The sequence below is a fragment of the Perna viridis genome, chromosome 3 (genome assembly GCF_037379345.1).
Source record: "Perna viridis isolate PV_CMFRI_1.1 ecotype Kerala chromosome 3, ASM3737934v1, whole genome shotgun sequence".
Taxonomy (NCBI): Eukaryota; Metazoa; Mollusca; class Bivalvia; order Mytilida; family Mytilidae; genus Perna; species Perna viridis.
In genome coordinates this window covers 33080035-33102660 of record NC_142447.1, presented here as the reverse complement: position 1 = coordinate 33102660, position 22626 = coordinate 33080035, and the positions used below count along the sequence as shown (strand labels likewise).

At 31.7% G+C, this 22626-nt stretch overlaps 1 protein-coding gene across 10 annotated transcripts in view; it reads left to right on the top strand.

The window, feature by feature from the left end:
- LOC148621928 (uncharacterized) overlaps nucleotides 1–22626 on the top strand; it is a 74371-nt gene that overhangs the window by 28062 nt on the left and 23683 nt on the right. For all 10 annotated transcript variants that reach the window (XM_088576793.1, XM_088576786.1, XM_088576794.1 and 7 more), the window contains 2 exons: nucleotides 2581–2667; nucleotides 5099–5266. In XM_088576793.1, coding sequence (XP_088432919.1) covers nucleotides 2581–2667; nucleotides 5099–5266 — 255 coding nt within the window. The remainder of the gene's footprint in view (nucleotides 1–2580; nucleotides 2668–5098; nucleotides 5267–22626) is intronic.

Genomic DNA, 22626 nt, shown 5'->3' with positions numbered 1-22626 from the left:
ATACCTTTAAACTAAATTAATTAAGCATTAAAAATCCAGTGTATTGCAAATAATGACAAAGTTTATTCACAATTTTTTTTTGTGTTTTCAAACCACATTAGTGTGTGTACAGAATAGAATGATCACCATAATTTATTTTTAGCTCAATGCACCAGAAGTAAACAATGTAAGTTCTACTGTCAGTAATTACCACACATTTCAGTCTTCTGGCTCTCATCATATTGCTGTTGTCAGTATCAGTCACTTCTATAATTTTCATATCTCATTTACATGTTGTCAGGGTTTTGAGTTTTAGGATTCTTACCGTATTATTAGTTGAGGTGTGCAAGATTTATCTCCCTCTTTTTTTTTTTTTTTTTTTTATAATTTTAGAAGTAAACCTTTAGTAAAAGTGCAATTTTGGTATTGCTCATTACTTGTCCATCAGAGAACATTTAAATTTCTATATTTAGAGCATAAAAGAATCCATTGGTCATAATTTAAGATGAGATGGGGATATAGACTTTTCGTTGATCACTGATAAAATATTCATCATTTCCTGTAAATAAAAGACCAATAAAAAATTCCTGTGATCTGTGACATAACCAAATGAGTATGGGATTATTCCATACAATCATTGATTCAAGTTAAGTAGTTTATGAGCAGAACAAATCATTGTAAGTTGAACAAATGCAGGTAGTTTATTCAACTGTTAATTCAGATGTTGACTACAAAGGTTTTTAGAAGTATGTTGCAGTTTTATGGCTATTATTCTTAAAAAAATGTGTGCTTTGTCTTTTTCATACAGCACAAGAAATATTGCTAATGAAAGTGAACTAGAGAACTGCTGCAAATAGGAAGTAACTCCACAAAATGTATTCCACAATTAAGGAATAAATGTTACTCAAAACAAGTGAGGAATAAATTTGTTACTCAAAACAAGTGAGGAATAAATTTGTTACTAAAAACAGGAAATAAATAGGAATAAACAAAAGGGGAATAAACCATGACTAACAAATTGGAATAAATAAAGGGGGAATAAACCATTATAAAAAAAAGGAATAAACAAATTAAGAATAAACCATTACTAAAAAAAGGTAGGAATAAACAAAAGGGAAATAAACCATTTTGATAAAAATAGGGAAAAAAATCGTTCCTGAAAAAAAAAAGTATTATAAACCATTTCTAAAAAAATTTAGGGATTAAATTGTGACAAGAAATAGGGTATGAATCATTACTCAAAACAGGGAATAAAGCATTACTTGAAATTGATGGGGAATAAAGTGCTGCTAAAACAAATATGGAATAAATAAATACAATTCAATTTTTAATGTATCACATTCATATTTGTCGTCAGTAGAGTACACATACTGCTTTGTAAGCTGACATGCATGGTAATTACTCACAGCGTCTCAATGTTAGGCCCTATATAAACACATTTGTTCTGCTGACCTTGTGTTAGACAGGGTGTGTTTGCCCTGCATTTTTGTTGATCTTTATAAAATGGCATATGTTTGGCTGAATTTTAGTTGTTTTAATTCCAGACGCTTGGCACTCTGCATTTTGGGTCAAAATTCCAGGTATTTTTATGATTTCATCATACATGTTGTCTAAACTATTATCAACACTTTATTTCTTATTCTTCAATGTTGTTACTGTAAATATTTAACATGAAATTTATTTAAGGTTTACATGTACCAGTATCATTCAAGTATCAAGAAGGATTATGAATTATGGTCACACTTCTATTTTTTTATTCTGACCTATGTATTGTAGTTTTAACTCAGTGGTTCCTTTTTTTCAATGGCTGTTTAGTAGTCATTCAATTGTAATTCAAAACTTGCTTTTCCACATTTTTTAGGAAAATAAAACTGAATTATTTATTATTTTTTTATTTGAAGCCAGAGTTTGTTTGGTTTCCTTTGTTTTCCTTTGTAGACCCATGCACATGTGAACCTTCTCCATGATTTGTTTCTCCTTTTAATTCAGTTAATTGATGCTTTTTACATTTTCTTAGTTGTCACAAGTTCCTATCAGGCTTGAAATAGTTTTTCTTTATCTGAATTTTAAAATTTTAAGTCAAAAATCTGTCTGAAGCTTAGGTCTGTAGGGCTCTTAGATAAGCTCTAAAAATTGACAGTTAAAATGCAACTCTGAATCTCCCTTACATTAGTGTGAGTAGACAGTATATGTGGTAAAGAAGGGGCAATTCATTTTACCACTAATATATTGAGAGTAAGAGTTATGTATGCAGAATGAGGTTTATACACAAAAAGTATTTTTGCAGGTTCTTTGACTTTCAAGATCACATTTTGATGTCTCCAGATTTGCTTTTAATAATGTCATCATAAATAATCATAATTTGTATGAAAAGTTGAAAAAAAGACATTAAAATGGTTTAAATGATGAGGACAAAACTGAATCATGAATGAGAAGATGCCTGGCTTATCCTATTCCAAGAGAAATACCAATTGTTACCATCGTCATCTACATCCCAGATACAGAGTAACTTGGTACTGTATAACTATTTTCAGGATAAAGAAAGTTTCTGAAAAATTTCCTGGACAAATATATTATACTGTTTTTCTTCTATGTTTATAGGCTCCTGAGGGAGAAAATCAACCAAGTACTGCTGTGGACCTCTTTGTCTCTACAGAAAAGATTATGGTCCTAAATACTGACCTCCAGGTAATTCAGTTTACATAAATTAATGTGACACATGGAGATATGAGTAAATTGAGCTTGAACAAAATACTTCGGTTTCATTTATTTTAAAGACTTAATTTTTTGTAGTTTGAGAAAAAGAACAATTTGCTGGCTACCATCTAAAATTTTGTTTAGTGGAAAAACAAAGTTAAAACAAATTAATTGAATTGTCCACAAGTTATTTTGACCCAAGTTTTAGAACCATTATAAAAAATGTAATGCATGTATTATCTACCTTCCACATCAGTGACATTTCAAAAGCATGTATTTACAGAATTATTTCATAAGAAAAGAAATTCTGAATAAAACAATATGCCTATTGTGCACAAAAATATAATTAGCGCTGTGTGTGCCCAAGCATCACTTTTTATCAAACTTGATTATTTGAAAGTTGGAAAAAACAGAGCATTCTGAAATTCGCTTTTTAATCTCAGACCCAGAAATTTAGGTGGTACACTGCAAAATCAAGGGGTGATATTGATACATAATACTCAATTATGCTTCTTCCAGTCAAAGTGAGTGATACCCGCACTGAACACCCAAGTAATTTCTGACTTAACATTCCTCCATGAATATTTTAATTTTTTGGACTCTTGATCATGTTGTTCCAGGCTACCCACAAAAGCCACAAAAATAAGCTCCACATGAAAGAGTAATCAAGGAAACCAAGATTTTATCGGAAATCAAAGGAATGTAATCCAAGGACAAAAACTAAACATGGAAAACAGACAAACACAACAAAGAACATTAAAAAACCAAAATAATACATACAAAGTAACAAAAGTAAATGAGCAACTCGGACGCTACTAAAAACTAGGAGCATAGACCAGGTGCACTAATAGGGTAAGTGTCCTCTGCCAATTGATCATAAAATGTCATGTCTGGGGTAGATGAAAGAGAAAAGGAAAACTATGACAAGTTGAACAAATCAGTTGTGATGATGCAGATGGATACACCGTAACGATCCATGAGTTCATGATGATAACCATGATACTTCTGTAGTGATGACTTTAATCTTGTAGCAACATAACCCTGTTCCAGAAGCCTTTTTGTAAGAAGTCTAGTGCAATACAAAAAGATGTAGTTATGGCAAGTTCTGGGATAATGTATGAGTTGTGATGTAAAAACTCCATACACAGGTGCTGAAGGGATGTTGCCACAGATGAAAGGAAAATTGACAATACAAAATGAAAAGTCATCGCGTTTGTCATATAGTTTGGTCATTAGTTTTCCTTTACCATTGATCTCTAAGTGTAGTTCAAGATGTGAAACTGACTTCACAGTTTCTGTAGTTTCCTTTGTCTCAAGTTCTTTTAATAAAATAATGAAAATAATGAAGTAACATTATGAAGAATCTGTCCTTTATGTGGACATTTGGCTATAAATTTTTCATTCTTTTACCAATTTAAAAAAAAATATATTCTCTGGAATCTTTTATATTTTTCTATGCCTTAAAAAAAATTGTGGTTGTGCTATGGTATCATGCTGCCATCATCATTGTCTGTCTGTAGACATGCCAGGACAATAACTTGAGTATAAGTATATAGATTTTTATGCAATGGTACTACATAGTGTCATACCACAAAAAGAAGGCTATGGCTGATTTTAGATGTTGTTACTTGATCAATTTAGGAATTGCAAGTTGGAAAAAGACCAGAGGCTAACATTTTCTGTAGTCAATGAATACAGAAATATATTGAGGACTTATTTGTGGGTTTTGGGTCTTTGTCATAATAGGTTAGTTTACTACAATTTTGTTTAAGTTACCACCATATTTAACCATTATAAGTGTCTGTCCCTATACTTCATTGGTTTGCCATAGATTCTTGACTTCTGTTCATTGGTCCTTTCAAAATTTAAACAAAAGGCTTTTTATGTCCTGTCTGCTTGTTAACTGATATGATGAAACCCCAATAAAAAAAGCTCAAGTAAATCTATTTAGTGAAGTTTTTTTCAGTGGGTACGTACTTGTCCAAATAATTAGGAATGATATACCTTGCATTGGCAGAACATGTATTTCAGTGTTAACAATTTAGACTTGAGTTTAAATATATGTGCACTACAGAATTGTTGCACTCTGGCTATATGAAATGTGGCTTACAATATACATTGAAAGTACTTTAATTTGTGGATACCTATTTTTGTTGATTAGGGAAGAAACACAAGTTCATGGTTTCTTAAATTTGTGGTTGTGAGGTTTTTAGTATATACATCAAAGGAAATCTTCTTTTCATTGGGAACTTAATTTTGTGGTTTGGGCTACCCACGAAAATTATGAAATTGGTACCTCATGAATAAAAGTACTTTGACAGTATTAACTTCACATAATTGTTTGTTTTATTCACTGTAGCTAAAACTTGATTCACTTTTACCTTAAGGAGATAGCTAAAACTTGATTCACTTTTACCTTAAGGAGATAATGATGGATCACTCCCTTCGTACCATTTCCTATATTGCTGACATTGGTGATATTTTGGTTATTATGGCTCGACGTAGAATCCTATCCTCTAGTCCAGGAGAGGATAGTCTTAGGAGAAAGAAGCAAGCCAAAATCCTCTGTCATGTTTTTGAATCTGATGAGGTTAGTTTATTCTTTATACTTGTATGTTGTGTGAAATGTTTTTATTTTACAAATATTAGTTTGAAACAGATGCATTATACCCCAATATACATGTATTTCCCAAGAAAAGGGACAAAGTGTATTGTGAAATGATGAGCCAAACAGCAAATATTAGATTGAATACTTATAGTGAACTTATAGTAAATTATGTTTTAATTGTTGTACACTACCCTAGCAATCTACCATCTTTATTTACTTCAGAAAAATAGATGTGTGTGGTCCACTGATACTCTGTTACTTATTTGCTAAATGTGTGCCCTTATTTTGAATCTTTTAGATCAACCCCTTTAAATATTTCATATTCTTTTATTTGTATTTCTGGTGTTTGTCATGGATAAGTGGATGTGAAATAAGACAGTATGGTCAAATAACATATGTTTAACATAGATTTTAGTCTGACCTTTACACCTCTTGCCATCAATGCACTTGGAAGTAATTTTTAAAGACCAAACTACCTATTGTGCATGGCACTGAGACACAGATGCTCTATGAAGTTGTTCACCTGCTTGAATAATCCACTATAAGGTTACTAAGCGCAACTTTAAATTGGACATGGACATTTCATCACACGCCAAAATTCTTTTCACATTGATTCATTTTTTCAGCCCTGTCAAGAAAGTTGGTAAATTTTGTATTCCCCCCAATACTACTCATTGGGTTTTTAAAGTCCTTGACTACTCTTACAAATCTTGTATGGACGGCAAGTACCCCTCCCGTATTTTACCCATTGATTTTATATGTATGGACTATTCAATGAAAAAAAACTTTTACCATGACTTTAAAAATTGAAGGAAAGAGTTTTAATGCTGAACTTTGAAATATAGTAGTGAGCAGAGTTGCATATTTATTTAATTTCAGTTTTCTAAACAGTATGCTGTTTTTGTTAAGTTTAAATAAATAAGTTTAGTTTTTTTTTTTATGTACCCTCAGTGTTCATAGCACAAACCTTTAGGTGGTTCTAAGAAATGGAAATTAAAGTATTTTTTTACTGCCTCAAACAGTTAAATTTACTATTTTGTAACAAGCTTTGGTGACAATAATAAAGCATATTTATTTATTGCCACTATGAAAATCACATTAAAATTTTCATTTGATGAGTTACAGTACATAGTGTTTTATAACCCCTGCAAACAAAGTTTGGGGGTATTTAGGATTTACCTTGTCCGTCTGTCTTTTGTCATTCTTCACAAGTGCAAATCCTCCTAGACTGCACAAAGGATTTTGATGAAAATTTATAGGAAAGTTTGGCATCATATGTAGATGTGCATGAAGAAATATGATTACTATTGGATGGATGTAATCCAAATTATGGGTTTAAATGTTAAAACCTTGTAAACATAAAGGCAGATAATCCATATTAATGGATTTTCACTATGAAACCTGGTAAGTGCAACTCCTCCTGAAACCACTCAAGAAATTTTGATATTATTTTACAAGAAGGTTTGGTATAGTATGTGGATGTGCATGAAGGAATATTATTACTGTTGAATGTCAAAAGGGAGACAATCCAAATTGAAGGTTTTATTTTTAAGTGCATTTGAAGCAGGGATATTCTCTTTGTGAGCTTGCTCACAGTATTTCTAGTTTATTATGCTTTAGCATTGTCAAAAAAAGATGTACATCCACTAGGAATATCTAACAGTTTTCAATGTTCGATTTTACTTAATGATGAAAAATAACAGTTCAAATATATAAATGTGTAGGAAAAAATAAAATGTAACTTGTGAGATAAGTTTAACATTCTAAATTCTTTTATTGTAGTTTTCATATAACATTTTAAAGTTTTGGCATTTTTTTTAAACCCTTCTGTGAATTTGTGTGTTGTAATTGTTGGAAATTATATTCCATTTTATGCAACATTGATAAGTAAGTAGATTAATAAACACAGCTCATTTCTTGGCTTCATAGCTATAAATTATATGTAATCTATATCTGTATCTTTTTGGGCCATAAAAAATTAGGTAAAGTTATCTGAGTTTTCAAGCAAATTTTAATAAAAATATTACTGGTAAATTTGAGTAGGTGATTTGGTATTTCAATGGTTTACTTACAAGCATTGAAAAAAAGAGCATAAATATAGGAAATTTGGTACTGGATTCAGAACACATCCAAATTCAAGGCTATTGATACAGTGCTTGGGATTAGAGTTGCCATGTGCCATTCATCACATTCCAGCTGAAAATGTCCCATTAAACCCAGAAATATTTACTAAAATTGTTAATGAATGGCTCATTCTCAAAATTTAATTCCCAATCACTGTGGTTGAGGGATATGACTAGGGAAATGTTATTTTTATAATTTTATTGATATGGTGGAAAAAATAGGAAAGGAGGCACTCCTTAAAAAGACTAAGGAGGGACTGCGAACCAAGAAAAAAATAGCATTTGATCTGTTTTTATAACCATTCAATAATAAATTATATGGCTTTTATTTCCTTTTCTTATGAGGCAGATGATACTATAACCAGTTCAAAATATTTTTGAGAAATGTCTTTTTGATCTTTCTTTATGGTTGACATTTCAATTTGGAAATAAAATGATATAGGAAAATCCACCTAGAAACTTTTATCTCATCAAATGATCTGTTGCTAACAGTTTTTTTTTTCAATATTAAAGGCCATGACATGTTAATCCATAAAATTCTAATTTAGGTGAATTAATGTTGCTTTGATCCATGGATACAATATTTAACAAGAGAGAATCTCTGAATTATGAAGCAGTTTGAAAACAAAACAGTAATGTTTTACGTAATGGTTCACAGCTGTAAGTTGTGGAGTAAAATGATTTCTCTCATATTAACTTGATAAGAATAGAGGACATTTACTGGACATCATTCTGAGAACACAGCAAAGTATTAATGGTTTCAAATATGGATGAATTCGTAATTTTATTGACTTGTTGTTATCCAGTCCCATCATCCATTGATTTTTCATTATTCCTAAACTCATAACACCTTGATGATTCCAATTTCTGGTATAACACCCAAACAATGCAGATAAAAGCTGAAATGAGAACAAATTGGCCAATTAGGTATGAAAAGGGTATTTTGATTGGTCAATCTCCTATGGACCTAATTCATTTCTTTTCTATAGAAGGAAGTAAAACCCATTACAAGTTATCATCTTTGTCTAATGTTAGAAGCCTTACATAACTATGCATCACCTTCCTTAAATCAGATATACAGAATATTGTGTCCAGTTAGTCCCCTATCTAATTGACTTAAAAGAATCTTAAAACAGAACATTGTTGTTGATTAAAAAAAAAACATTCGTCATCATTATTCATTACAGTCAGATGGAAAACATTCAAGCGTATTTGATGACTATATCAATTTGCTATTGTTCTAAATTCTGTCCTATCTTAGCATTGCCTACCTGTGATAGCTGATAACCCCCAAACATAGCATGACCACTCTGTCATAGCTAGTAACCTTCAAATCTAGCAAAGCCTGTCTGTGTTTTCTGGTAACCTTCAAACCTAGCGCCTGTTTGTGTTAGATGGAAATTTTTGAACCAAGCATTGCCTGTTTGATATCTGGTAATACCCACACCTAGAAATACATTAAGTAATAGCTGGTAACCTTTGGACCAAATATTGCCTGTGATATCTGGTAATACTCACACCTAGAAATACATTCTGTAGTAGCTGGTAACCTTTGGACCAAGCATTGCCTGTCTTGTTAGGTGGTAACCTTCAAGCCTAGCATTGCCTGTCTATGTTTGGTGGTAACCTTTAAACCAGGCATTGCCTGTCTGGTAGTAGGTACCTCAAACCCAGCATCTCCACACATGATTTTGCCTGGCTCTGTTGGTATCCTCTACCTTTGATGCTATATGATGTACTAGCTGATAATCTTCATGTTCCTCCACAACTATCCCATTGGATGGCAGCTTCCTCACTTTTCATGTCTGTTTGTGTTTGCTAGTAACATATATATTGATATGTAGTGATATAAGACAAACTGATCAATTGGCTTGATGAGTTGAATTAAGTTTAGTTACATATACAGTATTTTTTATGAAATGGTGCATTAGTCATGATCCTTCAAGAGAACAATTCAATTATTCCAGTTTTATTTTCATTTTATTAAGGATGTTGTTCATATCAAGCAATGGAACAATGCTGCAGACATATAAAGGCATATTTAGTGATGGTTTTGTCTGATCATAATTTGATGGGAGATTATGAATTTCAGTATGCGTCATTGAAGACATTTTGATACTGCATATTGAAAATGTCACCCTTTCTAATAGGGTGAAATTTAATGAATATATTATTGTGGAAATTTGATTTTCAGATAAAAGCATAATTTAATATGAAGATAGAATAAATGTATATTTAAAGTCATTACTATGCATGAATCTAGATACCTTAAAGTAGGTTTAGTGCAATAGAACATTTAAACATGTACCTTAACAATGTTATATAGTCTACCTTTCTGTCTGTCCAAACCTTCTTCACATTTTTTCTTAATAACTTAAAAATGTTTCCAACAATTTTTAGGAAATTTTGGGCAGTTGTTTATTTCCATTGATGTAACTTAAGCTACCTTTTAATATATAAATTTCTGCTTAAGATAAGTAAATTTATTACTACTCATCTGACATAAGAGAGAAAGTTTTTTTTAACTGGGAACAATTTAAAATTTCAGAAGTGGAACATCTTTATTACAGATTTTGATGGTAACAATATTTTCAAGAATGGAAATTGGATTACTTAATTAGTTTAAGGTTTCTGTGAGGTTGAATTTTGTGTATGTGACATAATATCTTCTAAATACATGTAGAGGCTATGGTTCTATGACCAGATCAAAACTATATAACTATAACTCATACTGATAAATATATCATTAGGGATAACTAATTTCCAGTAATTGGATCCTAACTTTCAGATCATCAAAAGTCAAGGACAGGATTCCCAGTAATTGGGGATGTTAAATGTGGCAAACTTCTCTGCTTCTGGCAGCTTTTAAAGATTCATTATTGAGAAAATTATTTATTAGAACATGATAAGAATATGAAACAGCACTGTGATTATGCTTTAACAGCCAAGGACAGGATTATTGAACTCAGTGAAATTTTGATGTTGATTTTATCAATGTTTTAAAGAACTCAGTCATGTCTTTTGGCAAAAAGCTATGATTTAACAATACTAATTGAATCATTCACTATTGAGAAGTCTGTGGGTGTCTTGTCTATAATGTCATATCTTGTTAAGATATAAGAATTGTGTTTTGTTTCTATGTTATAGTTTGTTGTATACCCCAGTAGGCATATAGCATGTGATACTTCTGTTTTAACTGTTAGGTGTGTGTCAGTCTGCCTACATGTCTGTCTTTCCCCTTGCTATTCCCAAATAATAACTTCTGAATAGATTAATTTTTTTCAACCTATGCACAATTGTGTAGTGTTTAGGTGATAATTTGCCATCCCTGGTCTTTATGTAGTTTTCAGATAATAAACACACTACTGACTTCGTAAAATGTTGTTCAACACTGTAAATGCAGATTTAGTTTGATTTCAGTCAGGGCTTTCAATAAGAGGAGGCACCAAGCCAATTCCATCATTTCACTTAAGTGAAATCACTTGTTAAAATTCGAATTTTGTTACAGAACTTAAATAGAAAAAATCTGATTTCACCTGTTCAAATCTTAATTTCTCCTGTTGAAATGAAAGTTATTGAAATCCCTGATTTCAGTGCTATTCCATTATCAATTTCAGTTCTTCTATAAACTTTTGTCTTTGCATTTTTAATTCAACTGTTTGTTTGTTTGTTTGTTTGTTGGGGTTTAAAGTCCGAGCAGCAATATTTCAGCTATATTCAGACGATTTAATTCAACTAAACAAGGACCAAAGATCCAAGTGAACTTGTATACCACCACTTTCTGTTTGATCATAAACTTTATACATTATGCTGAATTTTATGAAAATCCCTTGACATATTTTAACCAAACTTGGCCAGATTGATGTATGGAAGTGCTGATATGAATGACCCACTTTTGATTCCATTTAATCAAACAACAGGATGATTTTCCAATAATCAAAAGTCTACTCCTCTGGATAACATAGGTTCCAATGTTGTGAAGCTGAGTAGGATAGTTCACCTCAATACCCCTTGACAAGTGATCCACCTGTAACTATTGGGAAACAAATTTCAAAACTTTTGTAGGACTGTACTGTTTTTTATTATTTGGAATGAGATCTCAACTTTTTTATTGCCTTTATGATTGATGAGGCATATGTTTTAAACAATTTTAGTTGCTGCCATATGAGTTTAGGTATATCTAGCATGATAATGCCTGCCACTTTGTGTTTTTTTATTTTACTTTTTGATCATTTCCTTTCTCAGCAAAGTGGAGATAATGGAATTTTTCTGAGAAACTATGGACAAATTTTTAGTATTAACATATCCCTTTCACTTGAATTGTTTTTCTCACTTGAACAATCAACCACCAGATGATCAATAGTAGTCTATGATTATGTTTAATTAAATCTTCAAAATAAATCTGGGAAGATGCAGGTAAAGATTGTTTCTGAATGTTCTGAACACTTTTTTGCCCCTGCTGCTTAGGAGAGATATACTGTTTTATCATTGTTTGTCTATCCATTTAGGTTATCACACTTCAGAACAGTTTTCTCTGCAGCTACTTATTACAATAACATTTCATTTTGACACTAGCTTTATATAAGTGTGCCATATCGGGGAATTCAATTCCATACATGTGAGTCAATTTTTTTTTGCTGAATCGGTTTATATTTTAGTATTACATTTTCGTAACAGTTTCCTAAGCAAGTACTTGTCACAGTAACTTGATATTTTATCAAAATCTTAATGTAAGTGTGTTATATCATTGTAAGTTTGATCTTGGAATAGTGTGACAACTTTTTGTTTGGTGACTCAGTTTATATTTTGATCATACCCTAAAATTGCAGTGTGTTGGGTACAAGTATAGGGCATTTGTTCTCAAATTTCTAGTTTTACTGTGAATCAATTAAATTTTTATTGAATTCACATATTGATATTTATATTTACTATATAGACTAATATAGTGAAAATAATGTGTACTCCATTTTTTGGATAGAAATTTAGTATTCTTGGACGTTATTTTTAGGATAACATAGCCAGAAGTAATAGACTAATATTTTCCTTCAGTTGCCTTAAAACCTATTAAACATACCAACATCTTCTTTCATGCATTCTTATCTGACAGTGTTATTGTCATTTGTTCAAATGAGAAACATTAAGACAGTCTCTACAAGTTTAAATTACCAGTCAAAGACCATCTCTGTGACTATATCCTGTCTTTTCATCCATTGTTATGGAAATATTTGCTTTCTTGTCTGAAGGACAGTCTGTTTTACAATCATCAGGATTTAATGAATTTCCAGGATTAATTACTCTGTTTATGTCATGCATAAAACTTGGATATCTGTGGTATTAGAATCCATGTTTAATATGAATCTGGGCATTGACCTGTAGAATTGGGACACCCTTTCTGTTCTTGTCTGTGAACAGCATTGAGGATAGATTTTGTCATTGGTTCAGAGAACATAGGTTGATAGTAATACTTCAGCAGTTTGATTGAAATTACTAACCAGCTGAATTTACATTTGCTCTGGTTTTAGTTCAGAGTGAATATTATGATTTATCTTCATAACTAATCATAAGCTACACAGCCAAATGTGTCACATATGATAATCATATGGTGCTGGATTCATATGATATTCATATGATATTGAACATATGATAGTCATATGATTATTATATGGTTCTCATATGGTAATTTTGGCTTAAAAACATATGACAATCATATGTTTGTGAAAAACATATGATTATCATATGATAATCATTCGATAATCATATGTATACCAAAACATGATTATCATATGGTGCTCGATTTATATGATATTTATATGATGCAAACCATATGATTCTCTTGAGTGGCACATTTGCTTTGCAGGCTTCTGTTAGAGATAGTGTTGATTTCCTTGTTCGATAATGTTAATATGTTCTCATTTTATTGTACGCTTTTCTACAGAAGTCTATACCATATCAAATAAATACAAGTCTCTAAAGCAAGATGATGTTTGGATACATGTGAAGACATGTCTCTGACAAATCTTTTATTCTGATAATATATAGTGGTATTGAAGCCTTTCTGATGGTAGATAGTGTCAGTAGATACGCCTCCTAGTTATAGATTGATGGATAACACAAAAACTTAAAAAATAGAGATTAATTAGGTCTGACTCCCTAGATATCAGTGCTAACATTTTATAACTGACAGAAGCATTTATACATTTAACAGGTTTCTATTAAAGTCTGCCCCAAAATAGGCAACTCTTGTACATTAATAATCTGAAAAAAGTTCTGAAGGACAGGGGTTAGACATATTGATATTAAAAATATATAGTTTCTTTGGAAATAGATTTTTGTGACATTTCAGTTTGATCCAAATGAGTTTACTGACTTCGACATTTGTTACATATTTTTTTCCCAAATTCTACTGCCTTTGTTTTTTCAGTGAAGACTGGATTTTTTTTAAACAGGTTCGAAATGCATAGACACTGAGATGAAGGGATTTTTTAAATTGTTATTTTCCATGCTGAAGGTATAAGTGACCTCTTTCCTTTGGGATTGTATAAGGGGAGATAAGTCAAAAGTAACGGTTGTGTGGGGTTCCTTAGGGGTAATAGGCAAATGTTTTCAGACAGGTAGTACAGATTTATCACAAACAAGGTTTTTACCCCCAAAACATATTTTACTTTTCAGCTATGAAAGTTTTTATATTCATGGGTATCAATTTTTGTTGTTTAAGGGAAAAGTACAAGTTCGTTGATTCTTGAATTTTTGGTTTTGATGATATTGTCGTACAATGTAAAGTAAATAATCCTTTTCTTTGGGAAATCAAATTTTGCGGTCTTCTTAACACACGGAATCCATGAAAATTGGTACCCCATGAACAATAGTACTTTTACACTAAATAAATACAATTTTATGCCCCCACTCAGCAAGTGAATGGTATCTTTTGAGCCATCTTGTCTAACAGTCCCAACTTCATCACTATTGTCTTGACTCTTGGATGGATTGGTTTCAAATTTGGTATGTGGCTTTATATAGATGAAGCATATTTTGTAAGTGATTTGGTTTCTGTCTGATATCAAATTCCTGTACCAGTGGAGGTATATTTAGAATGAGGGCAAATGCAACTTAATGTTAGTCCAATGTAAGTCATTAAAACAACATTAGTAAATACTAAATTACACTGTATAATACACTGAACAGTTAGTGCCATTGTCTGTAGTAAGTACATTGTAATCAAACCATCATTTGCAATGCTAATCTTTTTAAATACAATATATGATTGATGTTCTTTTAAGGCAATGGATGACCTTGAAGTTTCCTAGATTTCTTGAGGTAATAGTCATTAGATGATGAAAATTAAGAATTTATTGTGATGTTTCCTGTATCAGATTCTCATTATACTGTTTCTGCAATGTGCAACCATTATTCCATAAATTTGCATTTGTTTGAAGGGAGATCTGCTTGAAATATTATCCTTGGCTTCAGCTGAGTAAATCAGGTTATTATTCTTGTTCAGGTGTTATTCCGTAAACAAACCAATAATCAATGTCTTTATCAGATTAATACAGGAAAAAAATGTTTTAATTTCCCAACTTAAATTGATCTATAGTATACCTGGGTATTGACACAATTATTCTCAGAAATGTGATCTAACCTTAATATAACATTTCAGTCCAGGGTGATCATTAAGTCTTTACCAGGAACCTCAGGGTTTCTCTGAAGGTTTTTTTTTTTTACTCCAGCTCATTCTGCTGTATATAGTAATGATCAAAACTGTAGCAATTATTGCTCATAATTAGAACCTTCGTGACAGGAATAAAAGATGATTGACATGTTTTAAAATTTTGAATTTGAAAGCTGTAACTTTTATATCAATTTCTAAGAGGAAATTGATAGTGAAATAAGAATTTAATATTGAGTTTAGTGTTCATAGCAGTGCGTGTGTAGAATGAGCTTGCAAATTAATTCAACAAGCCTTACAGATTATTGAAAAGTTTAAGATATTATCTTAGGGTTTCTAATAACTCTAGTTTAAAATGAAGCTGGTGAAAAACAGCTAAGATATTGAACATAGAAATTAATTGTTGAAAGTCAGTGACAGCGTCATAAGTGGTACTGTGAATTATTATTGTGAACTTAATTATTGATGATTTCTGATTGGACAGAAGGATTACTAAGTATTAGTATGGACAACGGAAATTTGTGGGGATTAATATTGGAACATAGATATTATTGGACAATATGTGGTCAGTTATTACAAAATCAATGTGATTTTTCTACAAAAAATTAATCAAGATATGTGTGAAATAACTTTAATTCCAGTTACTAATGCTGACATATATGTTTAAAAAAAATATTGCTGAAAAATGTGGAATTTAGATAAAGAAGTAATTTTTTAGAAAAATCACCAAAATGTTTACTATAGGGGGACATTACCGCATGCCTAACTATCAGTCTGCCAAATATGAACCAGTGGAATTGCTCTTGGAAACACAACATGAGGTAAGTCGTGATGTAAAAAAACAAAGTCCAGTTACAGTGATAAGCACTATAATGTTGTACAATCAGTCTGTTTAGAAATAAATAATAAAACTCTACATCAGTTCTTGGACTCTGGTAATATATATTAATAGTGGCATGTTAAGTTCCTCCAAAGAACATAAAGTAGACAATTAGTGATTCATACATATTTTTTATACATAAATATTTAAGCTGTAAATCCTCAAAATGCCCAACAAAATTTTTAAAAATAAAGTTGTCTGTGAAGATTTCATTATGTCTTCCCAAACAGTTCTGCATTCATTGTGTTGCTCAATTTCAGTGTGTTAGGATAACCAATGTGATATATCTCCATCAGATTAGCAGTGAAATAAGACATCATAGTTGGTTTCATATAAAAAAAACTGGTTTTGATGTTCCAGTTCCGTAAAAACTATGCCATCACATATAAAAATTCTAAGGTTTTCATTTGTTACCTTTAAATGTATTTTTTTTGTTTTTGTTTTTGTAAAAGGTGTATATTTAATTCTAAATTGTTGACTGAATAATAATTACATGGGAAACTTGAGACAAACTTATTCCAGCCATTTTCCCCAGTATAAAGCTTGCTCTTTGATAAGGCAAGTTACAATAAAGAACAAAGGCTGATTTCTCATTTTCCACAAATTATGAGGCTGATTTCACCCAAAAATGAACTTACAATTTTTCACTGTTATAACTCAACATTATTTCTGTAAAATATTTAGTGATAAATTTGTACTGATCTATTATGGAGAGGTTGAGTTTTTTCCTGTAAAATATTTTTGAAAAAGATTTTCCTTTCTCTTGCTCAACTAAGAACTAATAAATAAAAAAAAAATTTACTGCTTATAGTTTCTGACTTATCAACCATACGAGCATTGAGGCTGGTTACTTGATAAAATGATGAATTTTTCATTTAAATTTTGTCTTGAATGACAATAACACCTCCCTCCTTGTTTAGTTTCTTAGATATGAATTTTTTTGGAAGATTTTTGTCATCTCTTTTATTGTAACCTTACAAGTGGCATATTTCTGTTATTTATTTATTTTTGTTTTTCTTATAATATGCATTGTATGGTGTGAAGATATCAGATGTAAAAATCCTTGCATTGACATGTAGTGGTAATATTAAATTAACCCAATTTTAAAATTTGGCATATATTGTATTCTTTTTGTTAAATGTTATGGGTATTTTGGATACTTAAAATATAGGAAAGCCATCTCAAGAAACTTAGAATATTTAACTAATGTTTACCAATTTTTCGTGTATTCTTGAATTCATTCTTTTGAGTTGGGAGCCTAATTCGTGGTTTGATCTACCCACAAAAACCACTAAAATTGGTACCCCCTGAATAAAAGTACTTAGTGGTAAGATTTTTTAAAATAATAGCTCAAAGAAAAAAAAAAACCTGGAAATCTCCATTCCACTACCAAAAAAACCACCAGAAATGTTCTCCATTCTGCTACAACAAAAAAACCTACCATGAACTGTGTAGAAGGAACAACTTGTCTGTATTAATGATTTCACCATATTTGCATTTTTAGAGTGGAATATGGCATGTTACTATAAATCCACTGCTGACATTTTCATCCTGAGGTTGTTGTCCTTTTGTCATATACACCATACTGTTCTCATTACACTATGGCAGAAAAACAAACTTTTAGGTGTGATGATGTATACTTATAAGTAATTTATATCCCAAGGTCTTTCCTATTTATAATCATTAGACATTCCATTGAGTGTGGTCAGTTATAGAAACTGATACTCTACAATGATCCATTCATGTATTTTATTCAGAACTCAAATCTGGTTAAGAATAAATGTTGAGAGAAATTAAGTCTTACACTGCTGAGAATACAAGACCGAGAAATCTCAGACACACAAGGGTAAGATTTTAAGTTCTCTAACGAGACTTTGCCAAGTTGGAGAACGTTGAAATCTTAACTGAGAATGTTTGAGTTTCCTAGTCTTGCATATTCTAGCAGTGTTTAATTCTTTTTCTCATTTTAAAAATTTAATTTTGTGATTATTATGCCAATTCACAGTGTTTGTGATGTCACAATAAAACATGACATTCTGTATATTCAAATGAATTCCGGCAAGCAGAGCATTCTATGATTGATTGATTGTTGGGGTTTAACGTCCGAGCAGCAATATTTCAGCTATATTCAGACGATGAACATGAAATGATGATGAAATGAAAAACGGGATGGGACACAAGGACAGTAGGGTCGACAAATTTTGATTGCCACTAGAAAAAGGGAGGGATGGGTAAAGTCGGGTAATTTAGCCTCCTGTGGCGGAGCGCAAAGGTTCCTACTCCTATCGAATACCACAGCAGGGTTCTTTAACGTGCAAGGAACATTGCTTTTTTTCCCAACACGGTGCACCACTATGGTTTGCGGTCAGGTTTTACGTATTATAGCCTGACAACCCCAGCATGTAACACGCCGGGGGTACCCCATTCCACCGACTGGGGCACACATCCCAGTTGCTCTGTGGGCAGAGCGCCTAGCCCCCGGCTAGGTTTATGAGCACTATTTAGTCGCCTTATACGACAAGCTTAGTGCTGCTGCAGGCCAATTCTTTTAACACCCAGACCTGCACGGGGCCAGAGCATTCTAAGTTAGCATAATAATCACAAAATCAATTCCAAAAAATGAGAAGAGGATTCAAACACTGCTAGAAATTGCAAGACACCCTAGGGTAGTCCCTTTTGAGGACTTTAAAATCTTACCCTTGGGTTTTAATATTCCTTTGTCTTGCATTCTCAGCAGTGTAAGATTCTTAATATCTCAGATTGATAAAAATAGGAATATTCTTGTCTCTTTAGTGAGAAAAAAATTATGACAAAAATTTGTACATGATTAATGTGTCCATTTTCAATACAGTATCTTTTACACTGTTGTACAATGTGTATTGTCAGCATTACAAAAAAGCTTGTTATGAAAAATTTTGGCCTTGAGTATTGTCATTGGTGGAATAAACATGATAAGAGGACAACTTATCATTGCAACATTTGGTCTAAATAGTATATAGAAAATTGTGTTGGTATTGGTAATGCTGATAAACTGAAAATAAGGACCACAAAAATGTACAGTTATTTTAAAAAATATTTACTGCAAAACTTTAATTAAGATGTGTGGGAAATGACTTTAAATCAGTAACTCTATCTGACATTCACTTAGCAATAATATTTTTTTGATGTTTTATTTTGTAAAAAATATGAATGGATAAGAACTGCTTTGCAATAATTTTTTTTTTACATAACTGAAGTGGGATAATACTTGATAAACATTAGGTAAAAAAATGTCAAAACTGTCAAAATAAATGCACACATTAATTTCTTTATTTATATTGTCATGATGCTTTCAATTTCAAAGTAGATTTGAGTCTTGAAAATATCCTTCTGCCTCGGGAGTATAATACAGCTGATAGAATTTAATATAATATGGTATTATACTTCTTATTAAATATGGATGGTTGTTTATGGAGTTAGAAATCTTTAGGGATGTAATAAAACTTCCTGTTTGGAAAATTGATAAGAAAGCTTACTAGACTTTATGATCAATGTTGTTTGATGTCTGACATTTCAAAATAGTTCCATCTGCATCATTTATGTATGCACCTGCATTTTCTTTGAAGGCATTGATTGATTTTTTTAAATTACCAGTGACTTAACACAGTTTCTTGTTAAAAATGCATATTTTTTACATACAAAAGAATATTTACTGCTTTTTGAGGTATAATAAAAAAGTAATAATATCCTTTAAAATTATTTACAGTAGAGTCATTAGTTTGCATTACAAATGAAATATTTGAATATGTGTTATAAAAATGCAAAGAAAAGAGCAGATACTAGGTTTAAGGTCATATAGGGTCGTTACTCAGTTATACATTCTGGTTTTATACATTCTGGTTTTTCTTTTAGCAAACATAAGACAAATTATGATTTTTTTCAGAATATGGCTATATGTTAAAAAACAATTGCAAAGTGTCTTGCATTATAAGACTAAATGCTAAATAATAGAGGACAAAAATGTTATTCCTGTACTGTTGTATGTGTGTTCCTCAATTCCTTGTAGAACTATATCAAATCTTTACTATTGTGTTAAGTCATGTTGTTTCAGCAGTACATTATACATTGTCATCTTGTGAATGAGTTTAACCAGTATGTTTTACTGAGATGTTGGCCAGCTTCCTTTGCTTATATCATAATGGTATGATACTTCTAATGTCATGATTCCCATTGTGAGCCTATTTCAGTCAATATTCCTAGACTCTCCATGTGGTTATTCTGTAATTGATGTTCTATGTAACTGCCTGGATGACAGCTGAGTTTAGCTATGATGTACCTTGTTCATTTGTAATGAGTCCTTGATTTTCCCATATACTCTACTACTAGTATCAGGAAATTAATCAAATGTCATATTTGGCTACTGACTCTACTGATAGAGATGGCATGTATGTGTCATATTAACATTTATGTGAAAATAATTTTGATCAAAGCTTATTTCTCCATTAAGTTAACACAGAATAAATTTTAAATCCTTTGATTTAAAACAGTCATGCAAAGGTTATTTCTCAACTAGAAGAAGGTGAAGAAGGAAATAGGAGAAATTTTAGCAACTACTTTTTTTTCGTATGGTACAATGACTGAAAACAGGTTGTTGAATTCTATGTTGTTATTATTTGTCAATGGTTCTTTTATGTTGCTACCATTCATGTAAGAAATGATCCGCATCACAAAGTAGATTAGTTTAACCATATTGATTCATGATGAAAAGAACATTTTTTTGTTAAGGTGCATAAAGAAGAAAGTATTAAGATAATTGTTACATAGGACTTTCTTTTTGTAAAGAAGAAAGTTGTGAGTAGATGCTAGGGAAAAATCATGAAAGCTTGATGGAGAAACCATAGTAAAGTTGAGGGAAAATTATGAACACTTAACAGGAAACCTTAGAAGATATAAAGGAAAAAAGATGAAAACTGGACAGGGAACCTCAGTAGTTGTATGCAGGGATTATTCTGGGATGGGTCTTTTTAATTTTACGCCAAAATGTGTTGAGATATAATTAGATTGGTCATTTATTTGGCTGGGCCTCTTGATAAAGCACAAAAATAAACTATTTATTTGTGCCTTTTGACAGTATTAAGAGATTTCTGGCCCATTGAAATTTTGCAAGGTCCCATCTTTTTTCCAAATGCCCCATTGAAATCCTGAATATTTCCATTGGCTCCTATATAAAATGGGCCATTGGCCCATGTTATGGGCTCATAATGGTCAAAAGCCAGGAAAACCCCTGTGTATGTGAAAAAAGCATTAGAACTGTACAGTGAACATAAGATGTATGGAGAAACAACCATAAAAGCTGGATTTGGAGATGTGAGCTTGGTGGGGAATCATAGTTGATGTTTTTAGAAAAGACAATAGAGCTGGACAGAGGATCTAAGTTGATTTAAGGGATAAAAGCATGTGCACTGGAAGGGAACTTAGTAGATGAAAGAGAAAAAAAGGACGAGACTTTGACAGTTATTTAGGTAGATGTAATGGAAAGAAAAAGTACATGAAGCTGGAGGGGAACCTATAGTAGATGTTTGGGAAAAGACATGAGAGCTTGACAAGGCATCTCACTAGATATAATATAAAAGAGCTTAAAGACCGTATGAGGAACATTAGAAGATGGAAGTAAAACAAGCATGAGAGCTGGATGGCAAACCTCAGTAGATGCAAGTAATAAAATCATGAAAGCTGGAGGGGAACTTGAAGAGATGTAAAGCAAAAAAACATAAGAGCTGGACAGGGAACTTTATTAGATGAAAGAGAAAAAGCATGTGTACTGGTTAGGAACCTATTAAGATGTAATGGAAAAAATGAATGAGGGCTGAATGGAGATCTTTAGTAGATGTAATGGAAAATGTAAATAGGGGCTGGAAGGAGAACCTTAGTAGATGTAAGGGAAAAATTAATGAGAGCTGGATGGGGAACATTAGTAGGTGTACGGGAAAAAAATAAATGAGAGCTGGATGAACCTTAGTAGGTGTAAGGAAAAATATCATGAGAACTGGACAGGGAACCTAACTAGATGTATAAGAAAATAGTGTGAGAGCTGGACCGATAACCTAACTAGACATGTAGGAAAATAGTGTGAGAGCTAGGGAACCAGAATAAGATAAATCAGGCGATAGTGTTAGGATTGAAGACATTAAGCTAGACACCCATTTAATAAAAATCTAGCATCATCCTATTTACTTTGTCTGTTTTGTAACAATTTAACTTATCACAGTTAGCATTGGGGAATAAATTGATTACTATAATTACAATAAAAGACTAGTTTGTCTGATCGATCATGTTTGCAGAGAGAAAGGTCATGTTCTATCAATGGTTTTGATACACCTTTCAGTACTGAATGCTGAATGATCAGATTTAGGCAAACTAACAGTGCAGTTCTAAGTAATAAGCGGGTTTCCTCTTTGTTCTGATTAATGACTGGCAGCCGTTCAGACTGAGAAGATTAGTAACTCTATTGTTTTATCATTGTGTCCACTTTTTTGTTCATAAGCCTGTTATCATTTGCCAATATTGATGATTTTTCAATCCTCATGAAAGCAGTATGCCATTCACAGATTTCTGTAAAAAAAGTTTCACAATAGCATTTACTGCTAGAAAATAGGTTTGCTATGTTCTTTTATAAGTCAAAAATATTTTGCACTGA